Here is a 24,525-nt window from a genome sequence, read left to right on the forward strand (position 1 = left end):
TCAAGCCAACGAGGTAAGCTACTTTACCCTTTACGGGACTCTTGTTTTCCATAGTTTGACTCTATGTGGGATCTAAACTCCCTTGCCTTTGACAGGATTGGCAGAAGACGTCCGGGCAGGTTGACTGTCCGACTCCCTTGCCAGAGGACCCAACGGACGCCCAATTGACGAGGTTGCTGGTTCCGGCACCTCACGTGGTGCCGGAGAAGAAGGCCAAGAAGAAGGCCACGGGAACTCGAAGGAGTTCCCGGCGCCAGGTGTTGTCGGACTCATCGTCCGATGACTCCGAGGCGGACTCCTCCCGTGAAGACGAGGAGGAGGAAAAAGAGGCCTCTCCCCTAGCGGGGGGAGAGAAGAAAAGGAATGCCGCTCCAACTGGGGAGGCTGGAGGGTCCAAGAAGGGAAGGACCCTCCCTCCGGACTACTCCACCAACGCCGATGACGGCGAGGAGGAGTGGCCACCGATGGCTAAGCCCCTGGCGAAATCGTAAGTGTCTGGATACCAGAATAACTCATGGCATTTCATTTGTCGCACAGAATCTCCTAACGCCGAATATAACCCTGCAGCCCGCCCAAGGACGGGCTCGACGCTTCAACGAGCGGCTCCCTGGATTCGTCGGACGTGAATAGCACCTCACTTCCGACTGCCTCCTCTCCTCGTGCTGCGGATGACGCCGAGGTGGGGTCCCAAAAGGGGCCCAGCCAGGAGGAGGTGGTCCAGGAGGCGCCGCAAGGCAACCTCCCGGATTCCAGGCGCAAGGGGGATAAAACCCCAAAGGGTTCTAAGTCCGGCCCTGGGCCGGACTCCGCACCGAAACCTTCAGTGGTTCCGGAGTCCGACAGGCGGCCCCTTCGTAAGAAGGGCAAGACTGCGACACCGGTGACCTCCCCAACCGGAGGCACCGGATAATTTGCTGGAGGCACTTAACGGCGCCTCCATCGACGAGGAGCACCGCACTGTTATGAGTGTGGTGATCCAGAAAGTTCAGTCCACCAAAAGCGGGCTGACTGAAGCCTGTGCCAGCCTTCTAACAGGCTTTGAGGTAAGTATTTAAGATATGTAAAAATGTTAGCACATAGACAGTAGCCCCTGATGCTCAGTTTGGTGTTCGGAAAGAAAAGCCGAACTGAGGATCTAAAAGATGTACGCAGGAGTCTAACATAGGTATGTCAATATGGGAATGCAGGCTGCGGTGCTGACCTATGCCGCACTGACTGCGGAGGTCAATGCGTTGAAGCAGAGCCTCGAGCGGTCCGAGAACGAGCTCGGCCTTGCCAAAAAGCAGCTCGAGGACAGGGAAGGTAAGTAATACCTTATGGAAGTATATAAAAGATGTGGTTGCCAAAAATGATAGGAATAACATGAGTATTGCAGGGGCCACAAACGAGGTGGCGACCCTGAAGGAAGCGGTGTCCAAGACCGAAAGCAATGCGGCCGCGGAGCGCACTGAGCGAGAGAAGTAGGAGGCGCGGGTGGCGGAGGTGCGGCAAGAGCTCCAGGCTCTCGTGGAAAAACACGAGAGTTTGGAGCGTGACTCAAAGACTCAAGAGTCCGAGCTCGCCTCAGCCCTTGAGAGCGCCAAAGCCGCTAAGGCCGAAGCCCCAAAAGCCCTCCAGGAAATTGAGGCATTGAAGAAGATAGCGGCGGGTAAGGCATTCTTTATGCAAAGCAAGCACGTGAAAGTGAATTATATGTTACTTACCCGAATCCGGAGCTCTCTAGGAGCATTCGCAGATCTGCCCCGCAGTGTGTCCGATGCTGCCGCGTTCTACCGAGCCGAGGAGGGGAGTTCGACGGAGAAGGTGTTCTGGTCTCAGTATGCTGAGGCCGGTCACCCGGTGCCCTTGATCGACCAGCTGAAGCAGCTGGTCGAGCTCCATAAGGTGGCCAAACAGGCCATGAAGGGCCTCATAGTTCGGCTGTGGCCTAAGGAAGCCATGCCTGGGAGCTACTTCAGGCTGGTGAGGCGGCTGGTGGACGCCTGTCCATGGATTGAAGTCATCAAGCGCTCCTTCTGCATCGAAGGTGCCCGTAGGGCCCTTGCCCATGCTAAAGTGCACTGGGGCAAGATGGACGTTGAGAAGCTTGTGACGGACAGACCACCGCCGGGCAAGGAGTATCGCAAGCCCGAGATGTATTATGAGGGCGTCCTGAAGGGTGCCCGCCTTATAGCGGGTGAATGCTCCAAAGATGTAATTTTTGAGTAAACTCGCATTTGTTATCCTGTACGTTGAAAACTTGTTCATATGCACTAAGCAACGCTTGTGAATTTAAAATATTAACTTTTGTGCGGCCGTTTATTAAATTTGAGAGATGGCGAGTCATCGGCTTCTGCCCCCATGCCACGAGTGCTGGGGTGTTCGGGATAAACTTGAGCGCTCTTTTTCCCATTCTTGGGTCCTTCGAGGGAGGCGCTCAACGCAATGAACGAGGCAACCAGACTATAATGCTTGAACACTCTCACTTAGCCATAGAATTCTATAATTTTAAATTTCGGCGAAGCCCCTGGTATTCGGAAGGCCGAGTTCGGGGCGCAATCCATGCCTGGGCCGGACAAAGCCGACTCCTCGCTCTAAGCGGCATAAGTCTTTAGGGACTCGAAAACCTCTCGAACAGCGACCGGCTCTCGTCCTATCATGACGGTCAGTTTTAGCTTTCTCCACTAAGGTGCTTAACCCAGCTCAACCGGGGCACAATCGCAGTGGTTCTCCCAGCGCTACCTTAGCCGATATAACGGAACGTAAGGTACCAAAACATGGGAGCTGGGCAAACCCAACTATTGACCCAACACATGATTCGGAGCTGATGCATATAATGCTATAAGTTCGGGGTGCCGAACTTGTGAAAGTGTTCGGACTTATCACACCATATTTTGGGGTACTTAAGCCCCTGGTGTATTTGGCCATACCAAAGTGTACGGGTGCAACATGTCATAAGTGAACATATATAGATAAAAAAAAGAATGCAATAATAGGCAGAAGCTATGTATTGTTTACTTAAAAAGGCTGCGGTAAAAGCAGAACGATACAAATAGTGCGATAAGCAATGGACGGGACTATTTGACATGTCCCCCTCCAGGGGCGAGCTGCGGGATGATATGTGAAACAAGTATACTGCTCGTTATAGAGACCACCTGGACACTCGACATAGCATTCTGCTTCCCTGGCTGTTGCATCGTGTGTTCGACGATTCTACTGCCGGACAGGGCTTCTTGAGAAAGGAGTCCTGAAAGTAAGAGAAAAAAGAATGACACAATCGGCAGCCCCTGGTGCGGTTGAGCCGCATTCTTGGTCTGCCGTGGTCGTGCCCCTCCCCCTATGCCCATGGTATTTCTAGAGCAGAATTATATACGCGTAGTACTGGTTTCGCAATTTCGCGAGGGCTGGGGTTGGGGCCGCATTGCTACACGTGCTCGGGACGTGCCAGGCGGTCTTGTTGTAGGTTACTCTGGGCGCGCTTGACGGTGTCCAGACATTTAATAGCCGGACTTGAGGATTGCCTTAAGAGGCTGCTTTGTACTTCCGCGGCGAGGGCCGCCGTATGCTCCTCCGTTTGGAGAGAGCGTTCGGTGTTTCCCTTGACCGTAATGACTCCTCGAGGGCCTGGCATCTTGAGCTTGAGGTATGCATAGTGCGGCACCGCATTGAACTTTGCAAATGCGGTTCGTCCAAGCAGTGTGTGATAGCCGCTGCGGAACGGGACTATGTCGAAGATTAACTCCTCGCTTCGGAAGTTATCCGGGGATCCGAAGACCACTTCAAGTGTAACTGAGCCTGTATAGTTGGCATCTACACCTGGTATGACGCCTTTAAAGGTCGTCTTTGTGGGTTTAATCCTTGAGGGGTCTATGCCCATTTTGCGCACTATATCCTGATAAAGCAGGTTCAGGCTGCTGCCGCCGTCCATCAGGACTCTAGTGAGGTGAAATCCGTCAACAATTGGGTCTAGAACCAATGCGGCGAATCCGCCATGGCGGATGCTAGTGGGGTGGTCCCTTCAATCAAAAGTGATCGGGCAGGAGGACCACGGATTGAACTTTGGGGTGACTGGCTCCATCGCATATACGTCCCTTAGTGCACGCTTCCGCTCCCTTTTGGATATGTGGGTTGCGTATATCATGTTCACCGTCCGCACTTGTAGGGGGAAGTCCTTCTGTTCTCTATTGTTCGGCGGCCGGGGCTCCTCCTCGTCGTTGCTATGCAGCCCCTTGTCATTGTTTCGGCATTTAACTTGCCTGCCTGCTTGAACACCCAACAATCCCTGTTGGTGTGGTTGGCTGGTTTTTCGGGGGTGCCGTGTATCTGGCATGAGCGATCGAGTATTCGGTCCAAATTGGACGGGCCCGGAGTATTTCTTTTGAATGGATTTTTCCGCTGACCGTGTTTAGAGCCTCTGAATCTGGCATTGACTGCCGTATCCTCAGCATTATCGCCGTTAATGCGGCGCTTGTGCTTGTTGCGACGCGACCTGCCATTGCTGTCATTGGTATCCGACTTACCAGGGCTCTTGGTCATGTTGTTACTATGAGCTAGCCAGCTGACCTCTCCCGTGCAAAAGCGGGTCATGAGTGTTGTGAGGGCTGCCATGGATTTTGGCTTTTCCTGACCTAGGTGCCGGGCAAGCCACTCGTCGCGGTTGAAGGCTGCAAGGGCCTCTGCATCCGGACAGTCGACGATTTGATTTTTCTTGGTTAGGAACCGTGTCCAGAATTTTCTGGCTGATTCCTTTGGCTGCTGAATTATGTGGCTTAGGTCATCGGCGTCTGGTAGTCGCACATAGGTGCCCTGGAAGTTGTCGAGGAATGCGGCTTCCAGGTCTTCCCAACAACCAATTGACTCCGCTGGCAAGTTGTTAAGCCAATGCCGAGCTGGTCCTTTAAGCTTGAGTGGGAGGTATTTGATGGCGTGTAGATCATCACCACGGGCCATGTGGATATGAAGGAGGTAGTCCTCGATCCATACCGCACGATCTGTTGTGCCATCGTATGATTCGATGTTTATGGGTTTGAAACCTTCAGGGATTTGATGATCCATTACTTCATCTGTGAAGCATAGTGGGTGTGCGGCGCCCGTGTACTGGGCTATATCACGACGTAGCTCAAATGAGCTTTGTCTGCTGTGTTCGGCTCGGCCGGATTTGATGTATCCGGCATGACGGTTATCGTCACATGTAGTGAGGTGCCCAAGCGATCCGTAGATCGATATTGTTTGCCTTTCCTTGTCCTCCAATATATCTCACAGGTCTGGCGCATTTCCCCGTGCCTTGGTACTTTTTGAGCGACGCCAGGGTGCGGCTTGAGTGGAGGGCCGAGAGTCCGCTCTGTCGTGGCCACGAGGTGGCCGGTCGGCCACATCATGCGTTGGTGGTGTAGGTTTGGGTGCTTCCTCCTCTAATCGGGGTAGCAGCCTGTGTTTTGGGTAGCTCTTGGAGGGGCGTTCGAGTTCATACTCTTCGGCCGCAAGGATTTCAGTCCATCTGTCAGCTAGCAAGTCTTGGTTAGCTCTAAGCTGTTGCTGCTTTTTCTTGAGGCTGCTTGCCGTGGCCATAAGCCTGCGTTTGAAACGCTCCTGTTCGATGGGATCCTTAGGCACGACAAATTCGTCATCGTCGAGGCTTGCCTCGTCTTCGGAGGGAGGCATGTAATTATCGTCCTCTACCTCTCTATCTGCCACTCTCTTATGAGGGCTGGCTTCTCCATCCTCCTGCGTTGAATCCTGCTGGAGGGGGTTGTCTTCGGCACTTTTCGGGGTGTTATTGTCTCCCGTGCCAGAATCACCATTTCTGCCGTGGCGGGGTTTAGAGCGGCGCCGCTGACGCTGACGCTTAGGCTGTTTCTTGGAGGGGTCATCCTCCATTGTTCCATCGCCATTCCCATCTTTTGGGATGTCCACCATGTATATGTCGTATGATGAGGTGGCCTTCAAGTGCCCTGTAGGCGCTGGTTCTTGGTCGTCTCCTGCATCGTCGTCCATACCGTCGATGTCTTCGGAGTCGAAGTCGAGCATGTCGGTTAAATCATCGACAGTGGCTACAAAGTGGGTGGTGGGTGGGCTTTGAATTTCTTCGTCGTCCGCATCCCAACCTTCCTGACTATAATCCGGCCAGGGGTCTCCTGATAAAGAGAGAGACTTTAGCGAATTCAGTATGTCGCCAAAGGGCGAGTGCTGAAAGATGTCCACGGCAGTGAACTCCATGATCGGCACCCAATCGGATTCGATTGGCAGGGGCGCAGAAGGTTCAGAGTCCGGAGAGGAGTCCGGCACCTTTGAGTCACGAGCTTCGCAAAGGACAGGGTTGGTGTTCGGCTCGATCACCATAGAGATAGCAGCCCTCGAGGCGGTGTCCAGCCACCCATCCTCGATCGGCGCAGTCGGCTCTGAGCTAAGGGTCGGAGCGGACACTGGTGCGGCCTCCAGGGCACTGTCCGGCGGCAGAGCTAGATCATGCCATCGTGACAGTGCAGCGCGCTTGGCTGTGGCTCGAACCCGTCGAAGATCAAGTCTCCACGGACGTCAGCCATATAGTTTAAACTTCCAAATCTGACCTGATGGCCAAGGGCGTAGCTTTCGATCTGCTCCAGATGGCCAAGCGAATTGGCCCGCAGTGCAAAGCCGCCGAATACGAAGATCTGTCCGGGGAGAAAAGTCTCACCCTGGACCACATCATTGTTGATGATCGGAGGAGCCATCGGGCCTAAAGATGATGACACAGAGGAACTCTCAATGAAATCACCAATGTCGGTGTTAAAACCGGCGGATCTCGGGTAGGGGGCCCCGAACTGTGCGTCTAGGCGGATGGTAACAGGAGACAAGGGACACGATGTTTTTACCCAGGTTCGGGCCCTCTCGATGGAGGTAAAACCCTACTCCTGCTTGATTAATATTGATGATATGGGTAGTACAAGAGTAGATCTACCACGAGATCAGAGAGGCTAAACCCTAGAAGCTAGCCTATGGTATGATTGTTGTTCGTCCTACGGACTAAAACCCTCCGGTTTATATAGGCACCGAAGAGGGTTAGGGTTACATAGAGTCGGTTACAATGGTAGGAGATCTACATATCCGTATCGCCAAGCTTGCCTTCCACGCCAAGGAAAGTCCCATCCGGACACAGGACGAAGTCTTCAATCTTGTATCTTCATAGTCCAGGAGTCCGGCCAAAGGTGATAGTTCAGCTATCCGGACACCCCCTAATCCAGGACTCCCTCAGCGATCATGACGGTGCTTCGGAGATGGAGATCACAAGCACAAGATGATGATGGCCATATCATATCACTTATATTGATTGCATGTGATGTTTTCTTTTATGCATCTTATCTTGCTTTGATTGACGGTAGCATTATAAGATGATCTCTCACTAAATTTCAAGATAGAAGTGTTCTCCCTGAGTATGCACCGTTGCCAAAGTTCGTCGTGCCCAGACACCACGTGATGATCGGGTGTGATAAGCTCTACGTCCATCTACAACGGGTGCAAGCCAGTTTTGCACATGCAGAATACTTAGGTTAAACTTGACAAGCCTAGCATATGAAGATATGGCCTCGGAACACTGAGATCGAAAGGTCGAGCGTGAATCATATAGTAGATATGATCAACATAGTGATGACCATTGAAAACTACTCCATTTCACGTGATGATCGGTTATGGTTTAGTTGATTTGGATCACGTGATCACTTAGATGATTAGAGGGATGTCTATCTAAGTGGGATTTCTTAAGTAATATGATTAATTGAACCTAAATTTATCATGAACTTAGTACCTGATAGTATTTTGCTTGTCTATGTTTGTTGTAGATAGATGGCCCGTGTTGTTGTTCCGTTTAATTTTAATGCGTTCCTTGAGAAAGCAAAGTTGAAAGATGATGGTAGCAATTATACGGACTGGGTCCATAACTTGAGGATTATTTTCATTGCTGCATAGAAGAATTACGTCCTGAAAGCACCGCTGGGTGCCAGGCCTGCTGTAGATGCAACTGACGACGTTAAGAACCTCTGCCAGAGCAAAGCTGATGACTACTCGATAGTTCAGTGTGCCATGCTTTACGGCTTAGAACCGGGACTTCAACGACGTTTTGAACGTCATGGAGCATATGAGATGTTCCAGGAGTTGCAGTTAATATTTCAAGCAAATGCCCGGATTGAGAGATATGAAGTCTCCAATAAGTTCTACAGCTGCAAGATGGAGGAGAATGGTTCTGTCAGTGAACATATACTCAAAATGTCTGGGTATTGCAATCACTTGATTCAACTGGGAGTTAATCTTCCGGATGATAGTGTCATTGATAGAATTCTTCAATCACCGCTACCAAGCTACAAGAGCTTCGCGATGAACTATAATATGCAAGGGATGAACAAGACAATTCCCGAGCTCTTCACAATGCTAAAAGCTGCGGAGGTAGAAATCAAGAAGGAGCATCAAGTGTTGATGGTCAATAAGACCACCAATTTCAAGAAAAAGGGCAAAGGGAAGAAGAAGGGTAATTTCAAGAAGAACGGCAAAAAAGTTGCTGCTCAAGAGAATAAACCCAAGTCTGGACCTAAGCCTGAGACTGAGTGCTTCTACTGCAAGCAGACTAGACACTTGAAGCGGAACTGCCCCAAGTATTTGGCGGATAAGAAGGATGGCAAGGTGAACAAAGGTATATGTGATATACATGTTATTGATGTGTACCTTACCAGAGCTCGCAGTAGCACCTGGGTATTTGATACTGGTTCTGTTGCTAATATTTGCAACTCGAAACAGGGACTACGGATTAAGCGGACACTGGCTAAGGACGAGGTGACGATGCGCGTGGGAAATGGTTCCAAAGTCGATGTGATCGCCGTCGGCACGCTATCTCTACATCTACCTTCGGGATTAGTTTTAGACCTAAATAATTGTTATTTGGTGCCAGCGTTAAGCATGAACATTATATCTGGATCTTGTTTGATGCGAGACAGTTATTCATTTAAATCTGAGAATAATTGTTGTTCTATTTATATGAGTAATATCTTTTATGGTCATGCACCCTTAAAGAGTGATCTACTTTTGATGAATCTCGATAGTAGTGATACACATATTCGTAATGTTGAAGCCAAAAGATACAGAGTTGATAATGATAGTGCAACTTATTTGTGGCACTGCCATTTAGGTCATATTGGTGTAAAACGCATGTAGAAACTCCATATTGATGGACTTTTGGAATAGCTTGAGTATGAATCACTTGGTACTTGCGAACCATGCCTCATGGGCAAGATGACTAAAATGCCATTCTCCGGAACTATGGAGCGAGCAACTGATTTATTGGAGATCATACATACTGATGCATGTGGTCCAATGAATGTTGAGGCTTGCGGCGGGTATCGTTATTTTCTCACCTTCACAGATGATTTGAGCAGATATGGGTATATCTACTTAATGAAACATAAGTCTGAAACATTTGAAAAGTTCAAAGAATTTCAGAGTGAAGTTGAAAATCATCGTAACAAGAAAATAAAGTTTCTACGATCTAATCGTGGAGGACAATATTTGAGTTACGAGTTTGGTCTACATTTGAAACAATGTGGAATAGTTTCACAACTCACGCCACCCGGAACACCATAGCGTAATGGTGTGTTCGAACTTTGTAATCGTACTTTACTACATATGGTGCGATCTATGATGTCTCTTACTGATTTACCGCTATCATTTTGGGGTTATGTTTTAGAGACGGCTGCATTCATGTTAAATAGGGAACCATCAAAATCCGTTGAGACGACGCCTTATGAACTGTGGTTTGGCAAGAAACCAAAGTTGTCGTTTCCTAAAGTTTGGGGCTGCGATGCTTATACGAAAAATCTTCAACCTGATAAGCTCGAACCCAAATTGGAGAAATGTGTCTTCATAGGATACCCAAAGGAAACTGTTGGGTACACCTTCTATCATAGATCCGAAGGCAAGACATTTGTTGCCAAGAATGAATCCTTTCTAGAGAAGGGGTTTCTCTCGAAAGAAGTGAGTGGGAGGAAACTAGAACTTGATGAGGTAACTGTACCTGCTCCCTTATTGGAAAATAGTTCATCATAGAAACCGGTTCCTGTGACGACTACACCAATTAGTGAGGAAGCTAATGATATTGATCATGAAACTTCAGATCAAGTTACTACCGAACCTCGTAGGTCAACCAGAGTAAGATCCGCACCAGAGTGGTACGGTAATCCTATTCTGGAGGTCATGTTACTTGACCATGGAGAACCTACGAACTATGAGGAAGCGATGATGAGCCCAGATTCCGCAAAATGGCTTGAGGCCATGAAATCTGAGATGGGATCCATGTATCAGAACAAAGTGTGGACTTTGGTTGACTTGCCCAATGATCGGCAAGCCATCGAGAACAAATGGATCTTCAAGAAGAAGACTGACGCTGATGGTAATGTTACTGTCTACAAAGCTCGACTTGTTGCAAAAGGTTTTCGACAAGTTCAAGGGGTTGACTACGATGAGACTTTCTCACCCTTAGTGATGCTTAAGTTTGTCCGAATCATGTTAGCAATTGCCGCATTTTATGATTATGAAATTTGGCAAATGGATGTCAAAACTGCATTCCTGAATGGATTTCTGGAAGAAGAGTTGTATATGATGCAACCAGAAGGTTTTGTCGATCCAAAGGTTGCTAACAAAGTGTGCAAGCTCCAGCAATCCATTTATGGACTGGTGCAAGCCTCTCGGAGTTGGAATAAATGCTTTGATAGTGTGATCAAAGCATATGGTTTTATACAGACTTTTGGAGAAGCCTGTATTTACAAGAAAGTGAGTGGGAGCTCTCTAGAATTTCTAATATAATATGTGGACGACATATTATTGATTGGAAATGATATAGAATTCCTGGATAGCATAAAAGGATACTTGAATAAAAGTTTTTCAATGAAAGACCTCAGTGAAGCTGCTTATATATTGGGCATCAAGATCTATAGAGATAGATCAAGACGCTTAATTGGACTTTCACAAAGTACATACCTTGATAAAGTTTTGAAAAAGTTCAAAATGGATCAAGCAAAGAAAGGGTTCTTGCCTGTAATACAAGGTGTGAAATTGAGTCATACTGAATGCCCAACCACTGCAGAAGATAGAGAGAAAATGAAAGAAGTTCCCTATGCTTCAGCCATAGGCTCTATCATGTATGCAATGATGTGTACCAGACTTGATGTGTGCCTTGCTATTAGTTTAGCAGGGAGGTACCAAAGTAATCCAGGAGTGGATCACTGGACAACGGTCAAGAACATCCTGAAGTACCTAAAAAGGACTAAGGATATGTTTCTCGTTTATGGAGGTGAAAAAGAGCTAGTCGTAAATGGTTACGTCGATACAAGCTTTAACACTGATCCAAACGATTCTAAATCGCAAACTAGATACGTGTTTTTATTGAACGATGGAGCTGTCAGTTGGTGCAGTTCTAAACAAAGCGTCGTGGCAGGATCTACATGTGAAGCGGAGTACATAGCTGCTTCGGAAGCAGCAAATGAAGGAGTCTGGATGAAGGAGTTCATATCCGATCTAGGTGTCATACCTAGTGCATCGGGTCTAATGAAAATCTTTTGTGACAATACTGGTGCAATTGCCTTGGCAAAGGAATCCAGATTTCACAAGAGAACCAAGCACATCAAGAGACGCTTCAATTCCATTCGGGACCAAGTCCAGCTGGGAGACATAGGGATTTACAAAATACATACGGATCTGAATGTTGCAGACGCGCTGACTAAGCCTCTTCCACAAGCAAAACATGATCAACACCAAGGCTCCATGGGTGTTAGAACCATTACTGTGTAATCTAGATTATTGACTCTAGTGCAAGTGGGAGACTGAAGGAAATATGCCCTAGAGGCAATAATAAAGTTATTATTTATTTCCTCATATCATGATAAATGTTTATTATTCATGCTAGAATTGTATTACCCGGAAACATAATACATGTGTGAATAGATAGACAAACATAGAGTCACTAGTATGCCTCTACTTGACTAGCTCGTGAATCAAAGATGGTTAAGTTTCCTAACCATAGACATGAGTTGTCATTTGATTAACGAGATAACATCATTAGGAGAATGATGTGATTGACTTGACCCATTTTGTTAGCTTAGCACTTGATCATTTAGTATGTTGCTATTGCTTTCTTCATGACTTATACATGTTCCTATGACTATGAGATTATGTAACTCCCGCTTACTAGAGGAACACTTTGTATGCTACCAAACATCACAACGTAACTGGGTGATTATAAAGGTGCTCTACAGGTGTCTCCGAAGGTACTTGTTGAGTTGACATATTTCGAGATTAGGATTTGTCACTCCGATTGTCGGAGAGGTATCTCTGGGCCCTCTCGGTAATGCACATCACTATAAGCCTTGCAAGCAATGTAGCTAATGAGTTAGTTACGGGATGATGCATTACATAACGAGTAAAGAGACTTGTCGGTAACGAGATTGAACTAGGTATTGAGATACCGACGATCGAATCTCGGGCAAGTAACATACCGATGACAAAGGGAACAACGTATGTTGTTATGTGGTTGGACCGGTAAAGATCTTCGTAGAATATGTGGGAGCCAATATGAGCATCCAGGTTCTGCTATTGGTTATTGACCGGAGACGTGTCTCAGTCATGTTTACATAGTTCTTGAACCCACAGGGTCCGCACGCTTAAAGTAAGATGACAGTTATATTATGAGTTTATGTGTTTTGATGTACCGAAGGTAGTTCGGAGTCCCAGATGTAATCACCGACATGAAGAGGAGTATCAAAATGGTCGAGACATGAAGATTGATATATTGGACGACTATATTCGGACACCGGAATGGTTCCAGGGGTTATGGATATATACCGGAGTACCGGGGGGTTACCGGAACCCCCCGGGGGTTAATGGGTCTCATGGGCCCAAGTGGTGGAAGAGGAGAGGCGGCCAAGGGGCAGCCGCGCGCCCCTCCCCCCCAAGTCCGAATTGGACAAGGAGGGGGGCGGCGCCCTCCTTCCTTTCCCCCTCTCTCTCCTTCCCTCTCCTCTCCTACTCCAACAAGGAAGGGGGGGAGTCCTATCCCGGTGGGAGTAGGACTCCTCATGGGGCCGGCCCCCTCCTCCTCCTCCTCCACTCCTTTATATACAGGGAGGGAGGCACCCCCTAGAGACACAAAAATTGATCCCTTGGATCTCTTAGCCGTGTGCGGTGCCCCTCTCCACCATAGTCCACCTCGATAATATCGTAGCGGTGCTTAGGCGAAGCCCTATGTCGGTAGAACATCATCATCGTCACCACGCCATCGTGCTGACGGAACTCTCCCTCAAAACTCGGCTGGATCGGAGTTCGAGGGACGTCATCAAGCTGAACATGTGCTGAACTCAGAGGTGTCGTGCGTTCGGTACTTGATCGGTCAGATCGTGAAGACGTATGAATACATCAACCGTGTTGTGTTGACGCTTCCGCTTTTGGTCTACGAGGGTACGTGGAAAACACTCTCCCCTCTCGTTTCTATGCATCACCATGATCTTGCATGTGCGTATAATTTTTTTGAAATTACTACGTTCCCCAACACCTTTTCCCTTGCCTGGGTATCTAGATCTCTTGTTCCCATTAAGCTTTCGCTTATGCTTGAAATTGGTTTGTTTACCCCGAAAGGTACCATTAAACTTCTGTCTATTTGCAACATTCAGATGGACTTCAGGTAAAGGTTGTGCCCCAACTGGGCGCTGAGAGCCATTCTTAGCGAGTAGCTCATCATGCTTTTCAGCCTGAAGTAACATGTGAATGAGCTCGGAATAGACAGTGTAGTTACGAGCATGGTATTGCTGTTGGAGGATCCTATCTGAAGGGAGCATAGTAGACAAAGTTTTCTCTATCTTCTCCCCCTCAGTAGGTTCCTTCTCACAAAAGTGCAGTTTGGAACATATCTTATGAACAACATGATTGTACTCACCAATGGACTTGAAATCCTAAATACGGAGATGAGTCCAATCATGGAGTGCTTCTGACACGACTACTGCCTTCTGCTGTTCATACCTCGTTTTGAGGGCTAGAAACAGAGTACTAGGAGATTCCTCCTGTAAATACTCAGACTTGAGATCTGGATGAATATGGTGCCTTATGATGAATAAGGCAGCATATTTCTATTGTTCTGTCAGCGGTGTGGCCCCATCCGGGAGAGGAGTCTCTCGGGGTTGTATCGCACGCGCTATCCCATGGGACGCAAGACTGATCTTGATGTCCATAGCCCATGTAGGGTAATTGTGGCCATTGAGGGCAAGCTCCTCAAACTCTTTGGCAGTCATCTTTACCTACATGAGGAACCAGAGATAATTAATTTACGGGTGGTAAATTAAAACCATCATGGTTTTGTAATAAGAACGCAAAAATTTGATGCTCAAGTGTAAAACTTGAAAAATTCTCAACCTCAATTGTGTGAACATAACACTTCGAAGATGTAATGCCCCGAGTCCGATGCGCCAGGTGTCTTCCAGTTATTCACTGTCATTGCCATGTCATTTGCTTGCGTGTTGCACTTTGCCATGTCATCATCTGCATTTCATCTGCATGTTTTTCAAAACTTGCATCCGTCTCGGTTCCCCGGTTCTCTCCGTTGTCCGTTTCGAGCCCTTTCACACACCTGCGCCCGCGGCACCTCCCAGTTCTTGTTTTGTGAGCCGCCGAAAAATGTTCTCGGAATGGGCCGAGATTTGCCGAGTGGCCTTGGTATATCACCGGTAGACCGCCCGTCAAATTTTGTTCCATTTGAAGGTTGTTTGTTGCCCCAACAGTTAACCGAAAGACCCTCTCTCTTTGCAGCCCAACACCCTTTCACCACAGCCCACTAGCCCATCTAACTCCCCTTCATGCTCTCCGTCGTTGGATCACGATCATGTGGACGAAAACCACTCCTCATTTGGACTCTCCTAGCTCCCTCTGCCTATAAAAACGTTCCCTTCCCCTCCATTTTCGGGTCCAAACCCTAGCCCCGCTCCCCTCGCGCCACCGGACGAAAACCTCCCTCACCGCCGGACATGTCCTCCGCGCCCTGTGCATCATTTAGTATTCATTGCCCGACTAGTTTTTTCACCAAGTCCCTGCAAATCCATGTCATATATGCATGTTTGAGGTGCCATAAGTATGTGCGTATTGGTCCGGTCGAGATGTTCTTCGTGTCAAAATGTTCATTGTGAGATGCTCTTCATTTTATTCCATTGTGGCATGCTTGTTTGAGTTCCTTTTGATACCTAAATCTTCGTTGCAAAACTGCTAAATGATATAAACTGCTGTAATCTGCTGGTTGTCAACATCATTTGTGCGTCTTGTGAGTGCCACAACTTTGTCTCTGTTGGTGCTATGATGATGACCTTGATATGCACATGTTCTGCTATGCATGCTCTACACATTGGTGTGCTTTTCATTCATATTAGCGTGCACCTTGATATCTTAATCCATGTTGCAAAATTGCACGTTGCTGTTAACTGCTGTAACTTGCTGATTTGTCATTTTTGTTGCATTTTGTGTGTGCATCCTATGAGCATGATGTATACATTTTTTAGGAGCATATTTATGCCATATTTAAGGGGTGCTATCCATGTATTTTTATATGCCCTCTAGGGAGTGCATCAAGCTTGTGAAGTGGGCTACTTGTTGTTAATGTTCTACCAATGCTGAAACTGCTATTTCATGTTGCCATGTTTGCTTGATGCTACCAATTAATCCATGCCTATAGTTGACATGTTTAGTTATCTATGTTATTCTATATCATGACATGTCTTTTTATGCCTTATATATGTCCTTTAGCATATGTTTTCATTGCCATGAACATGCTTATATAACGTTCCAGATTCTGTTAACTTCATGATGCTATGTTGTGAGCTTGTTATTGAGTGATCCATGCCTCTTATGGAGATTCTCCAATTACATGATTTGTAGTATGCTATGAGTACTCTGTTCACATGCCATGTTTGATAATTTTGGGTGTCATATGCCTCTGTTTCATGCTTGCAAACATGCTATGATAATGTTGTTGTTTTACACTTGCTGAAACTGTTTCAACTTTCAATCTTGTCATGTTGGTTCCCACTAATCCATGAACCATATGTTTATGATACCCTGATGTTATTTGCTATTTGTTATGTGTACTTTGCTGCCATGCCCTTGGTTTCTATGTTTACTTGCTGTAGCTTGTCTCTTTCTTGCTCTCAAGTTGCCATCATATTAACTCTGCTCATGCATATGCTGATGTGTTATAAAGTTGCTTTTTTGCTTTGATCATATTGGTTTAATCTTGATGCCTATGAACCTGAACCTTTAATGATATTTGAAGTATGTTATCTGTACTTGAAGCCAATGTCAAGTTTATGCCCATATGTTTCCTGTAGCATGTTGTTTTGATGTTTGCAATGTGCTTACTTGCTGTTTTGGGCAGATAGTTGTTATAACTTGTTTGGAGTGTATGTGTTGCACCGTTGCTCCATTTTGGAGCATGCTCTATATGAAACTTGCTTAGAATTGCATGTAGTTTCATCTTATCATGTTGCATCAATGTTTTGAGAGTGTTTGTTTGATATTTGAATGCATTTTGTATCAATGCATTTCGAAATTTGACATATGTTGTTTCCGGCCTCATTTAAACTTGCTTTGATGTGTTGCTTTTGTATGCATCATCTCTTGCCATGAGTAGTGTCATATAGCCTTGTCATGCATCATGCTTGGATGTGCATCATGTCACGTTCATGTGTTGTGTGTTTACCATGTGATTTGCTTCTTTCCGGGTGTGCTTCTTCTCGATAGTTCCTATTTCATTGCGATCGTGAGGATTCGTTCGTCTACGCTTGGTTCGTCTTCGCCTGTTCATCTTCTTCATGGACTCGTTCTTCTTCCTTGCGGGATTTCAGGCAAGATGACCGTTACCCTGGATCTCATTACTATCATTGCTATGCTAGTTGCTTCGTTCTATCGCTATGCTCCGCTATCTATCACTTGTTTATCAAGCCTCCCAAATTGCCAAGTCAGCCTCTAACCTTTTCACCCTCCCTAGCAAACCGTTGCTTGGCTATGTTACCGCGTTGCTCAGCCCCTCTTATAGCGTTGTTAGTTGCAGGTGAAGTCGAAGATTGCTCCATGATGGACCGGATTATGTTGGGATATCACAATATCTCTTATTTAATTAATGCATCTATATATTTGGTAAAGGGTGGAAGGCTCGGCCTTAGGCCTGGTGTTTTATTCCACTCTTGCCGCCTTAGTTTCCGTCATACCGGTGTTATGTTCCTTGATTTTGCGTTCCTTACGCGGCCGGGTGTATGGGAACCCCTTGTCAGTTCGCTTTGAATAAAACTCCTCCAGCAAGGCCCAACATTGGTTTTACATTTGCCTAACAACCTATTACCTTTCCTTGGGAGTAATTAACCCTAGGGTCATCTTTATTTTAAACCCCCTGGGCCAGTGCTTCTCTAAGTGTTGGTCCAAATTAGAGCCCTTTACAGCGCCCCCTCAGGGAAACTTGAGGTCTGGTTTTAGTTGTACGGATTGCTCATCCGTTGTGCGCTGAGAACGAGATATGTGCAGCTCCTATCGGGATTTGTCGGCACAGTCGGGTGGTCTTGCTGGTCTTGTTTTACCATTGTCGAAATGTCTTGTAACCGGGATTCCAAGACTGATCGGGTCTTCCCGGGAGAAGGAATATCCTTCGTTGGTCGTGAGAGCTTATGGATGCGTTTGGTTGCTGGGCTATCCCTCCAGTGGATAGGGATAGGCGTTTTTTGAATGGATGCCACCCGTTTGGTTCTTTGGCGAGCTGGGATGAGAAAGGATATGGTCAGCCGGATTCTTCGAATATTCCTCTGAAATTCGGCTCCGCATGTCCGTGAAAAAGTCGCGGACATGGGCATCCCTCGCGCGGGCGAATCGTTTTCCACAGCCTTGCTCGTTCACCACCCCTTCTATCCCCTTTCTTTTCTATCTCATCAGTGGTGATGGCCACAACAGATCCAACCATGACGTCGGAGGTGAGCGCATGACACCATGGCTCTCTCCTTCCATATCTTCCTCCCCGCCATGGCCTCTCTCCTTCTTTTCTTCCATCTCCCGCTTGAGCTGTAGCTAGCAGAGGTCATGGCGGAAACTGCAGACATGTGAGATTCGCGCGCGGGCGTCGGTGCCCTGTGGATGGAGGTGGTTCTCCCCGACCGGTGCTCCCACCGGCGGCATAGCGTGGGCGTGGCCCTTTGGGAGAGAGGAGACGAGTCATGCGGGCTGCTCTAGTGCTTGGTGGCTGCTGCTCCTGACCGTCGCGCTTGAACTTCTGAGCACAGATCTGGCCTCCTCCCCTCTTGATTTTTTCTGATCTGGCCTCTTGTGTGCACAGCCGGCTGTCCAGATGCATGTGGACTTGGTGCTTTGAAGAATTTGTCCCCATCGAGGAACGATGTGATGCTAAATCGGTGTTCAGTAGGAACAACGCAATGCATATGTAGTTTGTGTGGACGGTGGATAAGTTTCCTAGCTAATTTCTAGAAATGCAAACTGCTTTCATATGCATATGCTTTGTTTATTGCAAAAATCAGATTCCAGTGCTTATCCATCACTCGTCACTCAAACCAAACAAAAACTCGGCTAACCTCACCCACCCAAACCAAACAAGAAAAATGGTTATCCTTGTCCAGCTGGCTGAGGATACCACTAACCACTCTAGTCTGTCCATTAAACCAAACACACCCTATAAGGGCTAAGTTGGGACACCCCTGCAGGGTTTAAACTTTTGAAAGCCGTGACCATAGTTATGTGGCATATGGGAATTTGTTAATGTCCGGTTGTAGAGAACTTGACACCTGATTCGATTTAAAATACCCAACCGTGTGTGTAACTGTGATGGTCTCTTTTCGAATGGGTCGAGAAGTGAACACGGTTTGTGTTATGTATGACCGTAAGTAGTTTCAGGATCACTTCTTGATTACTTCTAGCTTCTCGACCATTGCGCTGCTTCTCTTCTCGCTCTTATTTGCGTATGTTAGCCATCATATATGCTTAGTCACTGCCGCAACCTCACCACTATCCTTTCCTTACCCATTAAGCTTTGCTAGTCTTGATACCCATGCTAATGGGATTGCTGAGTCCTCGTGGCTCACAGATTAATACAACAACAATTGCAGGTACAGGTTTTGCGATGATCATGACGCGAGAGCGATGTTACTTGTTTTGGAGTTCTTCTTCCGCTTCTTCTTCGATCAGGGGATAGGTTCTAGGTCGGCAGCCTGGGCTAGCACGGTGGATGTCGTTTGAGTTTCTGTTTGTGTTTCATCCATAGTCGGGTGTTGTTTTTATGTATGTTGAAGTTGTATGTGTGTGGCATTGTATGCCTCTTGTATGTATCCCCAACTATTATGTAATGGTACGATGCAATGATATCCACCTTGCTAAAGCGTCTTCAATATGCGCTTCTATCCTTGGTGGGACCTTCGAGTTCCTTTAGGATAGGGTCGCATATTGGGCATGACAGAAGATCACTTAGATCTCACAGTAATAGGCTACATCGCCATTACCTTGTGTATGCTACAATTCAGATATAAGGAATACATGTTGGAGGTAAACGTTTGTCAAAAATGACAAAGCGTAGACCTCACAGTAAGAGAGGATAGTCTGCAAATGAGCAGTAGATCACAACTCATTACCTTGTGATTCCAAATAAGATGAGGGAGAAACATTCAAAAATTCGCAAGTTTGATATGCGAGAGAAGATCTCAATCGCAAAGACATGTTCGATAAAAATGAGATGTGGTAAACACATGAAACATGTCATTCTTCCCAGATGGAATCCGGTACTTTATTTATATTATCAATCCATTACATAATATAAACACACTAATAATTACACAAGTCCTAGTCAGATTTAATCTAGAACTGGACTAGTATGTAAGTAGCAGTCAAACTAGGTACTAAACAGAGTCTAAAACTGCACCATATACAATAATTAGTACTAGACTAATAAAAACAGAGAAAAAAAACTTGAAGAGAGCAGGTCGATCGCCTGGGCTTGGGCCTGCCACCGCCGACCGAGGCCAACCCGCAGCCACCCACGCCGCATAAGAGGAGGCGAGAGGTGGGGTGGTTATGGATAAGGACCCGCCCGACCCGCACCACGCTCGATCCCCCACCACCACCTGCGCTCGCAAGGAGCAGGGAGACTAGTCGCCGGCGATTGGGGCGAGCGCCGGCGCCTCTCCTTGCATCTTCAGGTGTCAGCGACGCGACACCGATGAGGCCTCTTCATCTGAAGAGGAGACGACGACGGTGGAGGCCTGGCGCAGTGGAGTAGCGGTGAAGCCGAGGTTCGCCGGAGCCCATGAGCCTGGGCGACGGCCGGGGCGACGGTCGAGGGCTACGACGACGCGCCCGAAGAGGCGGCCGAAGCGCCGCTCCGCGCGGCTGCTCGAGCCTGCGGTTGTCTCCTGTTGAGGCGTGCCGCCGCCGGCGGCGGCGGCCTCCATGCCGACTCCAAGGTGGACGACACCAGAGGCGCCGGATGGAGCGGAGATGAAGGCGAGCACTTCCTCTGCATTCACCGTCGAGCGCATCGGCACCAGGGCGTAGCCAGGCGGGCGGAGGCTCGGGCCAGCGGCCACGGCATCAGGCGTCGACGTTGACGGCGGGATCCATGCGGCCGACAGAGGAGGTGGTGGAGGCGGAGACCCAGTGGGCAGGGCAGGCGCGGTAGCGGCCCCGTGCATCATGGGGGCGCTCGGGCCGGCCACCAGCCAAGGGTCGTACCCCATGGGCGCCTGGCCACGGGTGCGGGGAGCACCGCAGTGGGTGCGTCCAGGAGCACGGGGACCGTGTCCAGGGGCGTGGTGAGCACCGCGACGGGCGCATCCAGCGGCGCGGTGGTTGCCAGGGGCGGCACGTCCAGCGGCGCTGCGGCCGAACCGTCGGATGGCTTGCATCCGGCGACGGAAACGGCGGTGGCCACCAACTCCATGGCGGCGAAGGGCAATGAGGCGGTAGCGGCGACCGTCCTCGCAGGTCAGACGAAGGAAAAAGGAGACGAGGCATGTCATCTCACCGGCGGCGAGTGCTTCCTCTCTTCTCCTTTCTTTGTTGCCTTTTCGCTCTCGCTGGCTGTTCTACGTGCATGATAACGTGTTCTGAATCGAAAGTGATTGATTGTCTTGATCGATGGTTACAGAGAGTATATATATCCCGTGAAGAGATGCGACGATCCCGAAGAGATGCATCGGTTCCAGGAGGACGGGAGAGAGGCGACGGTTGCGACGGACACAGGCTCCCGTGCGGGCGCAACCGCTCGTTTGATGGGCAAGGGGAGATTTCCCTTAATTACAGATTGTAGTTTAATCTTAACACGGTCATAACTCATAACCCACGAGCACTGAACCAGTCCCGCTGACCAGTGTGCTCGTCCGGTACAATTCCGGCAGTTCGCCAACAGCAGGAGGTGATGAGTCCACCACTCCACCCGCCGGCGGTCTACATAGAGATATCACGCACCACCACGAGTGGCCCACTGCCCCACAAGACGTATAGAACTAGCGCACCATGGTCCATTTCCATGGACCAAGTCCATGCTATTTTCCCCAAAAGAAAGTCCACGGCACCTCGCCCCCCTTCACAGAACGGCAGCGCTAACGACCGAGGCTGCCCCCTAATCCCCAATTTCCTGGGCACCCAACACGTCACTGTAGTAAGCTCAATCGCCTCGAGCAACAAGAGATCTCACCAGCTAATTCGATCCTGCGTCCGATTCGGGTCCTCGCCCGCCATGGGGTTCGACAAGGAGGCGAGCTCCTCCTCCTCCGGCCTCGACGCGGCGGCGCTGCTGCCGAAGCACGGCGGCGCGGGCGTCGGCGCCCGCCTGTCGTCGCAGCCCAAGACCTTCGCCAACGTCTTCATCGCGGTGGTCGGGTCGGGCGTGCTGGGCCTCCCCTACACCTTCTCCCGCACGGGCTGGGCGGCGGGCTCCATCCTGCTCCTCGCCGTGGCCGGGCTCACCTTCCACTGCATGATGCTGCTCGTCGCCTGCCGCCGCCGCCTCGCCGACGAGCACCCCAAGATCGCCTCCTTTGGGGACCTGGGCGCCGCCGTGTACGGCGCCGCGGGCCGCCACACCGTCGACGCCATGCTCGTGCTCAGCCAGGCCAGCTTCTGCGTCGGCTACCTCATCTTCATCGCCAACACCTTGGCGCACCTCCACCCCATCGGGGACCCGTCCGAGTCCTCGCCTCTCCTCACGGCCAAGGCGCTCTTCATCTGGGTCATGCTTCCGTTCCAGCTCGGGCTCAACTCCATCAAGACGCTCACGCTCCTCGCGCCGCTCAGCATCTTCGCCGACGTCGTGGATCTCGGCGCCATGGGTGTCGTGCTTGGCCAGGACGTGTCCACGTGGCTCACAGAAAGGCCCCCCGTGTTCGCCTTCGGGGGCCCCACCGAGCTCCTGTACGGCCTCGGCGTCGCCGTCTACGCGTTCGAGGGCATCGGCATGGTCCTGCCGCTGGAGGCGGAGGCCGCGGACAAGCGCAAGTTCGGCGGCACGCTCGGGCTGTCCATGGTATTCATCGCCGTCATGTACGGGCTGTTCGGCGCCATGGGCTACCTCGCCTTCGGCGCGTCCACGCGGGACATCATCACCACCAACCTCGGCGCCGGGTGGCTGTCGGTCACCGTGCAGCTGGGCCTCTGCATCAACCTCTTCTTCACCATGCCGGTGATGATGAACCCGGTCTACGAGGTCGCCGAGCGCCTGCTCTACGGGAAGCGCTACGCCTGGTGGCTGCGCTGGATCCTGGTCGTGTTCGTGGGGCTCATGGCGATGCTCGTGCCCAACTTCGCCGACTTCCTCTCGCTCGTCGGGAGCAGCGTCTGCGTCCTGCTCGGGTTCGTGCTGCCGGCCGCATTCCACATGAAGGTGCTAGGCGCCGAGATCGGGTGGCCTGCGCTCATCGCTGATGTGGCTGTCATCGTCGTCGGCCTGGCGCTCTCGGCGTCTGGGACATGGACGTCGCTCGCGCACATGTTTGGTGCTTCCAACGCGTAAGCATCACTGCACCAACAAGGACACGGATTCTTCCGGAATGCTCAAGTGTAAATTGTACTGTAATTAGCATTGAGACCCGTCGAGTTCAGCTGCCATGTTGAGTTGGGCATGGTAGTACATGGTCCCCTGCATTGCTTGTAAAGAAGAAGCAAATGGCATAGGCCCTCATGGTATCCCACGGCCAAATCTGTAGATTGTAATAGATGTCGCAAGGATCAAGCGACATCTACGAACCTGTGTGTATTGTACCAGAGTATTTATGTTTGAGCAAATTTGCCTAGTTCTGAAAGGATGTGGATCGTGTAGGTTTTGTTTCTCTTACAGATAGAAGATCTTGTTTCGTTTATCTCTATTTCGCAGTGATGTGTGGAGTTCTCGTGTTGATGCGTGATGCTTGAAGTAAAATTACACCGGGGACTGCAGAGCTGCCCACCCTTCAGACTTTCCTTTCTGAAAGTGGCGATCAGTTTTCGCTTGAACGGACACTGATTGAATTTTTTTCCTCTGTTCAAGTTCTCTGTTTATTTTTCGGCCACATCTTGTAATTTTTCACCAAAGAGCCGAACCGGCTAAAATTGGACACTGACCACATTTATGCAGGCATATGTGTTTGTTTTTTTGAATTAACCAAATATTTGATTTTTTGGTTTTTTTCAACCACAAAAACACACACATACATTTCATTAGACAGATGGATTACAAAGAGTACATACGTGGTCACCGCAAGAAACAAATATAGATGTCTTGTAATATTGCACGGAAGACTCCGCAAGAAGTAAAACTAGAATTCCACTACAACAAAAATGTCATCCACCGTCGTCCTCTGCCGCAGCCGAGGGCTGCCGGGGCAGCACTGAAGAAAGAGGGGAACTGCCGTCATACACAGATTTGGAGGAGCACTTTTGCATAGAAAGATGCTTTTCGAGCCGATGAACCGTACCGCCGCAAGCGACGAGACCGAGGCTTTGTGGCATGTCAGCCGAGGTTCTTCCCCGTGTCCACTAGATCCCGACGCCGTCAACTTCATCCGACGCGATCGAAGAAGAGGAACGTCGCTGTCTGCTGCCATCCACGTATTCCACTGCAAGGCACCAAACACAACCGTAACAGTCGGCACCAATGGCACACGGGAGAGTGTCACGCGTCGATCACTGGATACAAATCTCATCAGATCCGAAGACTGGCAAGAACACCAAGCCTCTCGCTCTCCGGCGCCGATCATTAGAGCACCACCGAGATGGGGGAAGAACAGAAGCAGATTATTCCGGTGCGATCCTCATCATTGATGTAGCACCTCTGAAAGTAAACTATGCCTATCCTATCGCCCTACCGGAGAGAAATTGCCGGCTCCCCGCCCACTCCCGTCGCTGGAGCGGCATATGGAGAAGACGAGGACCCAGCAGCATCGTCGTCGTTGATACTCCCTTCGTCCGAAAATACTTGTCATAGAAATGGATGTATCTAGAAGTATTTTAATTGTAGATACATTAATTTTGATCCATTTTTCC

The 24,525-nt window shown here is 49.2% G+C and overlaps 1 protein-coding gene across 1 annotated transcript; it reads left to right on the forward strand.

The window, feature by feature from the left end:
• The first annotated feature begins 21,427 nt into the window (after window positions 1-21,427).
• On the forward strand, window positions 21,428-23,333 carry LOC119365201 (amino acid transporter AVT3B-like). Its single transcript, XM_037630810.1, has one exon. The coding sequence runs from the start codon at window positions 21,536-21,538 to the stop codon at window positions 23,015-23,017; it is 1,482 nt and encodes a 493-aa protein (XP_037486707.1). The 5' UTR covers window positions 21,428-21,535; the 3' UTR covers window positions 23,018-23,333.
• The last annotated feature ends 1,192 nt before the right edge of the window (window positions 23,334-24,525 follow it).

This window comes from Triticum dicoccoides, chromosome 2B (assembly GCF_002162155.2).
Source record: "Triticum dicoccoides isolate Atlit2015 ecotype Zavitan chromosome 2B, WEW_v2.0, whole genome shotgun sequence".
Lineage (NCBI taxonomy): Eukaryota > Viridiplantae > Streptophyta > Magnoliopsida > Poales > Poaceae > Triticum > Triticum dicoccoides.